This window comes from Chiloscyllium punctatum, chromosome 1 (assembly GCF_047496795.1).
Source record: "Chiloscyllium punctatum isolate Juve2018m chromosome 1, sChiPun1.3, whole genome shotgun sequence".
Taxonomy (NCBI): Eukaryota; Metazoa; Chordata; class Chondrichthyes; order Orectolobiformes; family Hemiscylliidae; genus Chiloscyllium; species Chiloscyllium punctatum.
In genome coordinates, this window is record NC_092739.1 from 50,953,386 (window position 1) to 50,967,413 (window position 14,028).

Genomic DNA, 14,028 nt, shown 5'->3' on the forward strand with positions numbered 1-14,028 from the left:
TGCCAAAAATCATTTAATTTCAAAAACCACCAATCAGGAATGGACCCGGACCATAGAACAGGCCGTCACCATAGGATAGGACAGAACAGGACTACACACTGCAAAGAAACTGCACTAAAAGAAAAAAATGGCCAAACTAACACACAACAGAGAGGACACCACAACACACATCTGGGTTAGAAACCTCTCCCACAGACACGGAAAGAACAATACTGGCCAAGGGACTCAACTACAACCACAGGGACGCCAAGACAGCAGACTTCCTAGCAGCACTAGAATGCACATTCAGGAACAATGGACTGACAGAAGAGACACAACAAACAGTGAGACAAAGTATCGTACCTTTGATAACAAGGAAAAGACAAACACATAACCTCAACACCAAGGAGAGGGAAGCACTAAAATCACTAAGAAACGATAAGAACATAATCATACTACCAGCAGACAAAGGCAGAATGACAGTCATCCTGGACAAAGCAGACTACACCCAAAAAGCGCAACAACTACTTGCAGATACCAACACCTACCAAAAGAGGGAGTTTGACCCCACCCCACAGCTCACCAATAGGATAAACAACACACTGAGCAACCTACAAAAAAACGGACAGATAACCAGGTTTGACCTACAAAGAATGAAACCTGAAAGCAACAACACCCCCAGATTCTATGGACTACCTAAAGTGCACAAACCAGACATCCCACTCAGACTCATAGTATCACTACCAGGGACACCATCACACAAACTGGCTAAAGAACTACAGCAGAAACTGAAACACCTGATCAACGGATCCAGACACTCGATACAATCAACACAGGAATTCTTGGACATCATCAGAAATACACACATAGACAAGGAAGAAACCATCGTCACATTTGATGTAACGGCACTGTTCACCTCTTATCAACAAAACCCTAGCCAGAGAAACAATAGCCAACCTGCTGGACATACAGGACAGACAACAGGACATTGAACCTATCAACAAAGATGGCATACTCAAACTACTGGACCTGTGCCTCACAACACACTTCACATTCAACAGCCAAATATATGAACAAATCAATGGCACACCCATGGGCTCACCCATCTCTGGACTCATAGCAGAAGCGGTAATGCAAAGATTAGAACAAACAGACTTACCACAAATTTAACCCAAACTCTGGGTCAGATATAGGGATGACACCTTTGTAATCATTAAAAACACAGAAATAGAGAACACACACCGGATCATCAATGCCACACTCCCAGGAATCCGATTCACTAGAGAGGAAGAAAAGGACAACCAACTCCCATTCCTAGACGTGATGGTACAGAGAACACCGAACGGAGAATTCACCACAAAGGTTTACAGGAAAGCTACACACACAGACCAAGTCCTAAACTACGAAAGCAACCACCCCAAAACATACAAAAGAAGTTGCATCAAGACACTATTCAAAAGGGCCACAACACACTGCAGTACACCAGAACTGCAAAAAGAGGAAGAAGAACACCTATACAATGTATTCGCCAAAAACGGATACACGCACAATTTCATCAACAGATGCCTAAGGGAAAGACAACGGAATGAGGACATACCCCAACCCAAAGGACTAGCCACACTACCATACATCAAGAGCATTTCCGAACTGACAGCCAGACTACTGCGACCACTAGGACTCATTACAGCACACAAACCAACAGCCACTCTCAGACAACAACTCCCCAAAACGAAGGACCCAATACCCAGCATGAGCAAAACCAATGTAGTGTACAAAATCACATGCAAGGACTGCACAAAACCCTACATAGGACAAACAGGAAGACAGCTAATGATCCACATCCATCAACACCAACTAGCCACGAAACGAAAACGACCAGCTATCCTTAGTAGCCACACACTCAGATGACAAGCAACATGAATTCGACTGGGACAATACTACTATTATAGGACAAGCCAAACCGAGAACAGCCAGGGAATTCCTAGAGGCACGGCACTCATCCATAGATTCAATCAATAAGCACATCGACCTGGATCCAATATACCGACCACTGCAGTGGACAGCTGGAACTGACAATCGGAAGCGGCAGATTCAAACCACTACAAATGCCAGAGGAAAGATCACAGAAGCGCTTCACAGGAGGCTCCCAAGCACTGAGGATGTCCCCTAGACAGGGGACGAAACGTCTGCAACACAAATTCCTAGCTCGGCGAACAGAACCACAACAATGAGCACCCGAGACACATCTTCTCACAGACTTTGAACCAGAAACTTGGTTGTTCGTGCTATGTTCCCCTGAGAATCCATCACCACTCCCCCACACTTTCCACACCTCCCCCCCCCCCACCACCCCCTCACCACATTTTCCAAAATAGCATACCTGTTTGAAATGTGTATATCCACAAGGTCCTGCACTAGCTGCCTACCTCTCTTTACCTTTCCTGGAGTTAACCCATCTATGTGACTGTATCTGAGACTTTCCCCCCTTCCTATAACTGCCATCCATCACATACTGTTGCTGTTGCGAATTCCTCATTGCTTCTAACTGTCTCTCCAACCGATCCAGTCGATCTGATAAAATTCACAGCCAACAGCATTTATGGCAGACATAATCTGCAGTAACCCTTAACTCTCTTTAAACTCCCACATCTGACCAGAAGTACATATCACTCTATTAAAGGCCATTTTTTGCTCCTTCACAATCTACAGATCCAGAGAATAGCACCATCTTATTCCTTTACAACCACTGCCCCGGGTTAAATTAATAGTTATGGCTTATATTTTAAGTTTAATCAAGAGACATATCTCCAAAAACGTATAATCAAGAAAGAACCCACTCTGCTCACTACTGCAGATTCTCTGTAGGCCACACTTAAAACAACAATTAACTTATCGGATTCTGTGCTGTGAACTTCGCCTAACAGTTCCTCCAAGATCAGTTGTGAATTTCACTGTTTGTTAATTTTCCCAGATGCACTTCGATGTCCAGTGATACATGGGTTCAAACAGTAAAGTTTAAACTGTGCAGGTTCTATCTCCCTCCTGCAATGACTTCACCATGTGCTTCCTTTGTCTGTACTTCTTTTTTTAAACTGCTGTTGTTTTGACTTTTTTTTCCAAAGTTCCAAAAGAATTGCAACAGCATATAAAACAGTAATTGCTGCTCCTGGAATTTGAGGAAATCACCTCCAGCACCTAAAGTACCTCAAAAAAAGGCGCATCTGTTACAGCCAGAAATTTTTCCCATCCTCCATCTTGGATTACCCAGAATGCTTCAATAAGGTCATTTTTCTAAGCTCTCAGTGAATAAAGGCCTGACCTGTTCAATCTTTGTTGATAAGTTACCCCCTTCACCCCAAGAATCAGCCCAGTGAATCTCTTTTGAACTGCTTCCTGTGTCAGTATAGCCGTTATTAAACATGGGCATCAAAACTGTATGCAATATTCCAGCTATAGCTTCACCCACACCCTGTATTGTTATATCAAGACTTCCCTTTTTTAAAATCCAATCCCTGACCAATGAAGGCCAAATCTCCATTTGATTTCTTATTTACTTTCTGCATCTGCCTGCTAACATTATATGTTATGTACAAGGACACCTAGATCCCTTTGTGCTGCAGCATTTTTGGAATCTCTCTCTATATTAATAATAGTCTCCTTTTTGTTTCTTACTACCAAAAAGCACAAACCTGCACTTTCCTGCACCAAACAACATCTGTCAAGTTCTTGCTCATTTGCTCAAGCTAACTATAGCCCTTGCATGTTTCTTTCATCTTCATCACAAAATGTGCACTCCCCAAATTTTGTACTGTCAGCAAGTTTGGATACATTGCACACCAATTCCTCTTCAAGTTATCAATGCACAGCAAAATGTTTAATTATCTGGCACCTATGGGACTAGGAGTGTGCCGGTTGATCAAATATTCCAGTTGATTCAAGAGGTCCACATGATTAATCTAAGAACACATGCTAAATAATAGAAACGTAATGCAGGGGTACACACGCTACTGTTGTACTTTATTTACAGCATAAATTTCCTAAATCATAATGCAATTTTGCCTTAAATAAAACTTAACAGTACAGAGCCTGATCTTTTTTTTGTAGCTCCACTTTTTAATTTACCCACAAACTACTTATCGTTCCTAGTTTTTCCTAGTCCTACTTATGTCATTATTCTCAGGTGGAGGAAACCAACCAAACAACCATATACACTCGAGGTTCCTATGTAGCCAAGCGAGGTCCTGAATCTTGGTGCCTTCAGGGCTCTATTTTTGTTGCAGAGAATAATATTTATTCCTTTAGCTCTGCTGTCCCCATTACTGCTACATTTCTCTTCCATAACCCAAACACCACCTTCACCATCCCTACATATTACTCTAGACTAGGGTGCTGTTGTCAGCTTTTTGCAAGATAATTCTGATCCCTATACCTGGCTCACTCTTAGTCACATTGCCTGTGTCTGACCATAGAATTTGATGTAATTTACGAAGTGTGACTGCCTCCTGAAACACAGTATTCAGGTTGATTGAGTTCCTGTGATGTCTTATTCCATGATTCTGTAATGTTTTCAAGTACAGATAGCTAAAAGTTCAAAAGAGACTTCATAGCAAATTTTTGATTTTTTTAACGGAACAAATGATACTTCTGATAATATTTTGCTGCTGCATCTTAACATTTTGATGCCTATTAAAATCTCTCCTTTCCTTTCCTTTCCTTCCTTCTGCATATTTGTTGTGTGAATAAAAACAAATACAAATAAACCAGAAATGGAATGGAAGAAATCGTAAAAGTATCTCCAAATCTAAAATATGTCACTTACCGGCGGAAACTGCGGAATTGCAAGAATGTGTCAAATCAAGATGTAAATACCCAGCTTCAAGTGAGAAAAAAGGTAAGATTACTTTTAAAACTAATTTTAGTAACCAATATCAAATTGACCTATTGAATTGAAGGACACTGCACCTGAGTTGCAGTTAGATAAATATTACTAAATTCTGGAACAGAAACATTTTCACTTTCAGCTTCTCAACTGATTAACAATGTTGCTATGATAATCTGTAATCCACAATTTGGCAAGATGATAATTTTATAAAATTTGTCACTGTCTTCTCCACTGACTATTAGTTAAAGACATCAATTGGTGCAATTCTAACTTGAACACTGCAGAAGACAGTTTGCACATCACGAAGAGGAAGCTCAAAGCTGAATTGTCCTGGTTTTGGCCAATACTCTGAATTTTGTTTAGCTATCAAATAAAATGTTCTTTGAAAACAGGGTATTTCTGGGAGTCTTTTTTGGATTTTAATCGCCTTGATCATAGGGTGGCACGGTGGCTCAGTGGTTAGCACTACTGCCTCACAGCACCAGGGTTCAAGGTTCGATTCCAGCCTTTGGTGACTGTCTGTGTGGAGTTTGCACATTCTCCCTGTGTCTGTGTGGGTTTCCTCTGGGCGCTCTGGTTTCCTCCCACTGTCCAAAGATGTGCAGGTTAGGTGAATTGGCCATGTTAAATTGCCCATAGTGTTAGATGCAGTAGTCAGAGGGGGTGTGGGTTACTCTTCGGAGTTTCGGTGTGGACTGGTTGGGTTGAAGGGCCTGTTTCCACACTGTAGGGAATCTAATCTAATATAGACCCTGAATTTTGTGCATGAAAAGAAATAAAAGGGAAGTTTGTTATCTTGTAATCTCATAAATATCTGAGTTAGTCCCTCCAAAACCAATATATCAATAGAAACATATAGTGGTGCAGATAAAAATGCTGTAATCCATGCAATTAAAATACAACACCTACCCCCTTGTAATTGGGCCTCTTTAAGGTTAACATTATGTTGGCCTTGTTTGAGTTTATTTTGTATCTGCTGATTTTTAAATGATTTAGGGATTTGGATACCCAAGACCTTTGGCTCTTGACAGTCTCTAGCTTCTCACCATTTGGTTAATATTCAGATTTGTCGTTCTTGGATTCTGTTTTGTGCTTGTCCACATGATCCTCCATCTGTTGTAGTATTGCTACTTCATGTGATCTTTTTCAGTTTGTTGATTGAGAGTTGTGAATGGTGCTGAACATTGTGCAATCATCCATCATCATCCTCAGCTTTGACCCTATCATTGAGCAAGGACACTACCTTAAGAGACTGTGTGGTGCAGTGGTGGTGTCCGTACCTCTGGGCTAGGAGGCCAAGTTCAATTCCCACCTGCTCCAGCTGTATGTTATAACAATATCTCTGAACAGGTTGATTAGAAAATATCTACTATGAAAAATTCCTGCCGTGATGTATTGTGGATAAGATGCTTGATCTCCAACAATCACAACCATCTTGCTTTTGAATGAGTGGAGAGTTTTGCCAGGGTTCCTTGATGCAGCATTTGTTGTTTTAAGTTTAAGTGCTGTTTGATACTACTGTTGAAACTTTCTATCTCTGCTGGCAATTAAGAGTAGACTGATAGGGTGATTATTGACCAAGTTCAATTTGTGGACTATTTTCCACATTGGAAGAAAGTGAGGACTGCAGGTACTGGAGAGTCAAAGTCAAAAAAGGTGGCGCTGGAAAAGTACAGCAGGTCAGGCAGCATCCGAGGAGCAAGAGAGTCGATGCTTTGGGCATTCCTAATGAAGGGCTTATACCCAAAACGTCGACTCTCCTGCTCCTTGGTTGCTGCCTGACCTGCTGTGCTTTTCTAGCACCACACTTATTGATTCAATTTTCCACAGTGCCTGGGACAGGATGGTCATATTGGTAAACCTATCCTGCCAGTGGATTTATAAGATTTTTTAAAGGCAGTGCCTGGTGATAAGTCTCCAGGGATTTGAAGTATCTGCTGTACATGGTCCATGTTTCTAATGCATACAGGAGGGTGGGAACCAAGGCTGCACTGTTGGGTTTGGGATCTCAGACTTCTAAAACCCTGTTCTTCAGGATTCCAAAGTCTGCATTAGCGCATTGGAGTCATGTTGGATTTCATTGTCAATGCCTCCTCACACCAAGCGGAGACTCCCAAAGTAAGGGGAATAATCAATGCTATCCAGGAATTTGGAGGGCTCCATGTTTGTGTTCTGATACAAGACTCCCTAAATCAGTGCATTACTCTGAGCTTTGTAGTGGTAAACTTGCACCAGGAGGACAGAGGAAGCACTACAAGGACCACCTGAAAGTCTCCCTAAACAAATGCAGCTGTTCCAATGACATATGGGAGTTCCTTGCCCTAGAATGCCCAAGCTAGAGAATAACAAGCATCCGTGAAAGTGCTAACTACTTAGAATGTTACCGAGTGAAACATGTCAAGGCCAAGCACAAGCAGCAGAAAGAGCATGCCGAATCCAGAGTATCCTACCCGCCCACCTCATCAAACACTATCTAGTCCTCCTTTTGGCAGTCTGCAGCTCCAGGATTGGACTATTTGGCCACTGCAGAATCCAACCTTTAGAGTGGGAGCAAATCATCCTCAGTCCTGAGGGACAACCAAAGAAGTGTACTGAAGCAGCTTGATTAGTAACATGGCTAGTTCTGGAGCACAAGTCTTTAGTACTGTTGCTGGAATGTTGTCAGGGTAATTACCATTTGCGATATCCAGTCCATTTAGCCTTTTATTTTAATCACGTGGAGTGAACTAAATTGATTGAAGACCGGGATATTTTATGATGCTGGCAACCTCCAGAGGAAGCTATGATTGGCCACTGGGCTTTTCTGGTTGAAGTTGCTTACGAATGCTTTGGCCTTGTCATTTATACTAATGTCTAGATTAGAGTGGTGCTGGAAAAGCACAGCAGGTCAGGCAGCATCCGAGGACCTGAGGAAGGGCTTTTGCCCAAAACATCGATTTTCCTGCTCCTCGATGATGCCTGACCTGCTGTGCTTTTCCAGCACCACTCTAATCTAGACTCTGGTTTCCAGCATCTGCAGTCCTTGTTTTTACCCATTTATACTAATGTACTTGGCACATCCTCATTGAGGATGGTTTATTTGTGAAATGTCCTCCTGTAGTTAATTGTTCAATTATCCACTACCATTATGACTGATGTGGCCTATGGAGCTAGATGTAGCCTACAGAGCTTAGATCTGCTCCTCTGTTTGTAGGTCAGCCGTTTATCACATGCTGCCTCTATTGCTTGGCATAGAAATAGTCCTGTGTTGTAACTTCAGGCTGCTGCTTAATTTCTTTCTTGGTTATGTCTGCTGCTGTTTTGGTCTGCTCTTCTAAGCTCTTTGTCATGGTCCTAGCTTGGCGGTATAGTGGAGTGCCTGAAAGCCAGCCCATATGGTTACAGATTTTGGTTAAATGCAATTTAGCTATTGTTTGTTCACAATGCCTCATAGTGGACCAGTCTTGAATTTCAGGATTAGCTCAAAATCAATCCCTTTTCAAAACCATTTCAGAGCTAGACAATAAATGGAGAATATCCTCATGTGACTTCACCTCTGCAAGAACTATGCGGTGGTTACTCCAACTGATACTGTTGTGAACAGATACATCTGGTACATGTAGATAAATGTAAATGAGGTAAAGCATGGATTTCCCTCTTGGTTTCCTCATCAGTTGTCACGGGCCCATTCGACAGCTATGGATTTTAGGACTTCGCCATCTTGGTCAGTAGTGGTCCCCACCCAGTACATAGGAGCCTCTATTATCTGAAGAACAGGGGCGGGGAATATTTTGTTCGGTTAATCGAATGCTGGATAATGGATGCCAGATAACATAGTTAGCCACACATTGGGACCTTGTGATCTTGTTTGGATCATCCGAAATTTGGTTAATTGATTGCCGAATAATCAAGGTTCCTCTGTATACATTTTGGTCCCTTGCCACCTACAAAGCAGGCTTTAATGCATTACACTTTTCTAGGATATGATCCAAATAAATGAGTAAGAATCTTTTGAAGTCTCCAACTTCCTAACTCAAATTTGTTCGGAGGTTTCCAGATGCTGGATAATTGCCCATCAGAAACTTAAACTTCTGTTGGCAATTACCTCATAGTCAATATACTGAGACTTCCAAGGTGTCCTGACATGCTCCTTTTAGTGTACACCCAGTCTTAGAATGTCTGAAGGGTAGGAGGATGTTGGCTGATTCAGATGGTAATCAGCAGCATTCCTTGCTCTTATTTGACTTTAGACCTTTTGAGTCAATGTTGAGAATTCACAATATAACCCCCTCCTGTAAACTGCTGTTCCACTCCTCTGGAAGGACTCTGGATTAGCTATTTATCCCATTATGATTTAGTGTGACAGTGAATTTCAGATTATATGTCTAGTTGAATTCCTTTTATTATACATTATAGCAGTTAGATGCCTTGGTAGACATTTGTCAGCAATATGTAGGTCAGACCAGGTGAGAGTAGCTTTTCCTTCCCTAAAGAATATTGGTGAATCAGATTGATTTTTGAGTTGACCCTCCCTGTAGGGAGAGGTGATGGCCTGGTGGTATTCTTATTGGACTGTTAATTCTGAGACCCAGGTAATGTTCTGGGGACCCAGTTTCAAATCCTACAATGGCAGATGGTCAAATTTGAATTAAATAAAAATCTGGAATTAAGAGTGTAATAATGACCATTGATCCATTGTAGATTGTCAGGAAAAAACCCATCTGGTTCCCTGATATCCTTCAGGGAAGAAAATTGCCATCCTTACCTGATCTGGTCTATATGTGAATCCAGGCCCATAGCAATGTTTTTGACTCTTAACTGCCCTTTTGGCAATTATGAATGAGTAATAAATGTTGGCCTAGCTAACGATGTTGTTGTCCCATTAATGAATTTTGAAAAAAAAGAAAACTCAACTTGTTTTTAATTCAGAATTTTCACTATCTGCCCTGGAGGCATTCAAACTCATGTCACAGACCATTTCTGTGACATGCTGGTCCAGTGAGCCAATATCGCAATGCCACTACCTTCTATATGTGACAGTTGGTATTCCTTTGCAACTTGCTCTCATAATCACAACATTCTGCTCTTCCTACATTTTTATTTTTTGTTGCGCTTACAGTGTAAAGCTTTAAGAAACTATCGAAACAAAAGAAGAAAGTACAACTCTTAATGGCATACTATGACACCATGTGGAGAAATTATCTGTTGAGCATGTTCACATGCTTACAATTTAACATTTTCAATTCACATAGTCCATGCCGACCTGATATCCGAAATTAATCTAGTCCAATTTGCCAGCATTTGGCCCATATCCCTCTAACTCATTCCTATTCATGTAACCATACAGATTCCTTTTAAATTTTGTAATTGGGTCAGCCTCCCCCACTTTCTCTGGTTGTAGACACACACCAACCTCTGTTAAAAGGCATGCTAGGCATCAGCAGTTGATCTGCTTCAAGTGCGGAAATGAATTCGCTCAGTCAACCGACCTGGTCAGGTGCCAGCAAGGTTACATTGATGTAACCTTGAATGCTGATATTAAAGGGAATGCAATTTTTTTGGTTGCTTTTATTAAATAATCACAAAACAAACATAAGTTTGAGAGTTGTTTGGAGTATAAATCATTATCGATTTTCAAATGTGGACATAGTTTTCTCTTGTAAAGAGAAAGGCAGTTTAAAACTGAATCAATGCACATTATTTTATTGACTCCACATTTGACTCATGGAGGGTAAAATCAGCTCAACTTTTAAGCTGCATTATTATTTGAATTAACCTTGTATGATGCCAAATTTGGGTTCTGCCAGGACTACTTTGCTTCTCCCCTCTTACAGCCTTGGTTCAAACAGATGAGCTGAATTCCAGAGGTGAGTCAAGTGACGGCTCTTGACATCAAGGCTGCGTTTGACCAAATATGGAACGCCTGTAAAATTGCAATCCGGGAAGAATCTCTGTTGTTTGGTGTCATACCTGGTGCATAGAAAGATGGTTGTGGCTGTTGGAGTTCAGTAATCTTGGCTTCAGGATATATCTATGAATTCCTCAAGATCATGCCCTAGGTCCAACCATCTATAGCTGCTTTATCCATCATTGAAGTCAAAATTAGAGATGTTCACTGATGATTACACGATATTTAGTACCACTTGCGATGCCTCAGATACTGAAATAGTCCATGGCCAAATGCACCAAGACCTGGACTGAAAAGTGGTAAGTAAATACCGGGTAATGACCACTTTCAAAAGAAAGACCATATAATCACTGCCCCATGATATTCATGACATTACCATCTCCCAATATTAACTACATGGGAGTTACCAGAAAGTCAAATGGACTGGCCAAACAAATGCAATGGCTAGAAGATGACATAAGAGGCTAAAGATACCACAGCGTATAATTGAGATGGCTCCAAAGCCTGTCCACAAGTCACAAGCCAGGAGTGTGATGGAATAGTCTTCACCTGTTCCAGTTCCAACAATGCTGAAGAAGCTTGAAATCATCCAGAACAAAGGAGGCTGCTTGATTGACACCACATCCGTAAACATTCACTCTTTCCACCATTGATGCTCAGTTGCAGCAGTATGTACAATCAACACGATACATTTCAGAAATTTACGAAAGATCCTTAGACAGCACTTTCCAAACCCATGAACATTTCCAGAAGGATGAAGTCTGCAGATTAGTGGGAACATAGCCACCACCTTCAAGTTTCATTCCAAGTCACTCAGCATTGCAGATCTATATATAGCACACGGACTGCAGCAGTTCCAGAAAGCAACTCACCACCACAACCTCAAAGACAACTAGGGATGGGCAATAAATGCTGGCCAGCCAGCCACATCCATATCTCGTGCTTGAGTAAAATTTTTTTCAAAACCCAAAGTATGAGATCTTGAAATTTCATGTTTTGCTTTAACCTTTTTATTGACAACAAACATTTGGATTTAAAATGTAGTTTGAACAAAAGTTATTTTTGTTTTGTGGATAGTGCATAGATTTATTGGATAATGACTGCAACTTGAGATTCTATTCTAACTTGTAGACATTTAGATATATATGCATGTGTATATAAATCAGCATAGTTCTAATTGTGTCCTTCCACTTCTCCTTCAGGAATTACTCGGATCCCTAATAGAATCTTCAGAATCGTCGATCTCTTTTAATAAACCAAAGAAGGCAGGCAGAAGTTCTTGCAAAGCTAAGAAGTTTCGTTGTAATTCCAGAGTGGTAAAGAAACTGGATAGATCCCCACTGCAGACTAGCACACCTTCTTGTACAAGGAAATCTAAAATCAAGGAACTATCGAGATGTGTCATTTCGTTCAACAGTGAAATTGAGAATGGCATATGGAAGAACAGTGTTGAACCTTACATTGAGGGATGTATTGACCACCCCAGTACAGTGGGAATTTGTTGCACCCAGAGTAGCAACACCTCGTGCAAGACATGTTCCTCTACAGAACACACACATCATTCAGAGTTTGTTGGATTGTCTGCAAAGAAATTAGATGGAATTTGTAATCTTGAAGTTGGTTGTAAACCTGTAGCCTCTACATCTTTGGAAGAAAATCTTGAGCATTTTGATTCAGTAACATCACATTTATTTCAAACCCAGAAAGATAATTTCAGTCATACCTTGCACAGTACCTTCAATAATAGTGCAGAGTTGTTTTCTCATGTTATTGAAGAATCAGCTGGGTCTCCTCTGACTGGTTTAATTAATGGAGTGGATGATACGACAGCATTTGTCAAAAATTCTTCAGTGAAGTCAGAGTTGCTTAACTGTACATCAAATCATGACTTGTTAACTAAACAGGAACATACGGCAGAGAGTAATATTGCTTCAAATTTGGGCTTGCAACCTGTGGTACACTTAGATCACTTTTCAGTTTTTAGGTATTTCCACAAAAGAAGGTCAGTGTCCTCTGTTGACGATGACTCTTCCAAGGTGAGTTCATCAAAAAATCAGCAAGTTACTAATCATTTACATGAAAAATTAACATCTCAAAAAAGTGGGAGGAAAGTTTTGAATTGGATGGCTCTTCAGCCTGATGTGGCGCTTAGTCCTCTTAAACTAAAGTGGCAATTACCAACGAACAAATGTGTGAAAAATCCAGTAAAAAGAAGTCTATCTGATGGCTCTTTTAACAACGAATGTGAAGACAATTTTCATCTGCTAGGAAAAAAGTGCAGACAAACAGATTGCATGACTTTAAAATCATCTTTGTCATCAATGTACTCAAATTCCCAAGAATGCAAGTCTGGTAAAGGGTGTACAGTTGAACCAGACTACTTCGAAAACCAACAAAATAGAAAAACTATTTTAATGAAAAATGGCTACTCCTTAAAAACAAAATGCCTTTCTGGACGAAGGAACCGAATCAGTGACAATGATTCCAGTATGTTTGGCAAACAGAGCAGCCTCTCTGGTTCAGCATTTCAAAAAAATATGGATCTTGCTTCAATTGCTGTAAAAAGTGTGAAAAAATCCACAGTGGATTTATACAGGCATCCAGAATCTCAAACAACTAAGGTAAGGATTATACATTTAAATGTAGCAATGATGTCTTTGTGTCAACTTGACTCAATGCCACATTCTCCATGTCAGAAGTCCGATACCCTGGTGAGGTAAGATTGATGCAGGGAGGGGTTGTGCATTTCAACCTCCAGAATGGGATGTCAACTTCAAATCAATAAAGAAATTGTAAAACCTGACCCTACTCTGCTCCATCTCTCCTATCTACAATTATGGAATGATTGACTCACCTGCATTTTGGAGATAGGTTTGCCAATGAAATATAATGAAACTGCTTGCCTGAAAAACACAAGAAATAGGATCAGGAGAAAATAATACCGTTCCTTTTTCATTCAATAAGATCACAGTTGCTCTATATTGATGTCATTTCCCTGATGGATCTCTATATATTTTGCTCAGCAGTATTGATTTAATTCTTGAATATACTCTAAACCTTGGGAATCTAAACTGGCTGGTGTAGAGTTTCAAAGATTCACAATCCCTAAGTGAAGACGTTACTACATTTCAAATGGCTGACTTTTTATCCTCATACCATAACTTCCAGCTCTCTGTCTCCAACTAGGGAAGACAGAATTTATCTTATCAGGCAGCCCTATGAAGGTATGCTACGTGTCACAAAAACCTCTTAGTTTCTAAACTTCAGAGCACATGGGGCT

General features: G+C 40.6%; 1 protein-coding gene across 5 annotated transcripts in view; it reads left to right on the top strand.

Moving 5' to 3' along the window:
- Positions 1-14,028, top strand: part of haspin (histone H3 associated protein kinase) — a 67,683-nt gene that overhangs the window by 15,147 nt on the left and 38,508 nt on the right. For all 5 annotated transcript variants that reach the window (XM_072559243.1, XM_072559499.1, XM_072559410.1 and 2 more), the window contains exons 3-4: positions 4,744-4,870; positions 11,951-13,369. In XM_072559243.1, coding sequence (XP_072415344.1) covers positions 4,744-4,870; positions 11,951-13,369 — 1,546 coding nt within the window. The remainder of the gene's footprint in view (positions 1-4,743; positions 4,871-11,950; positions 13,370-14,028) is intronic.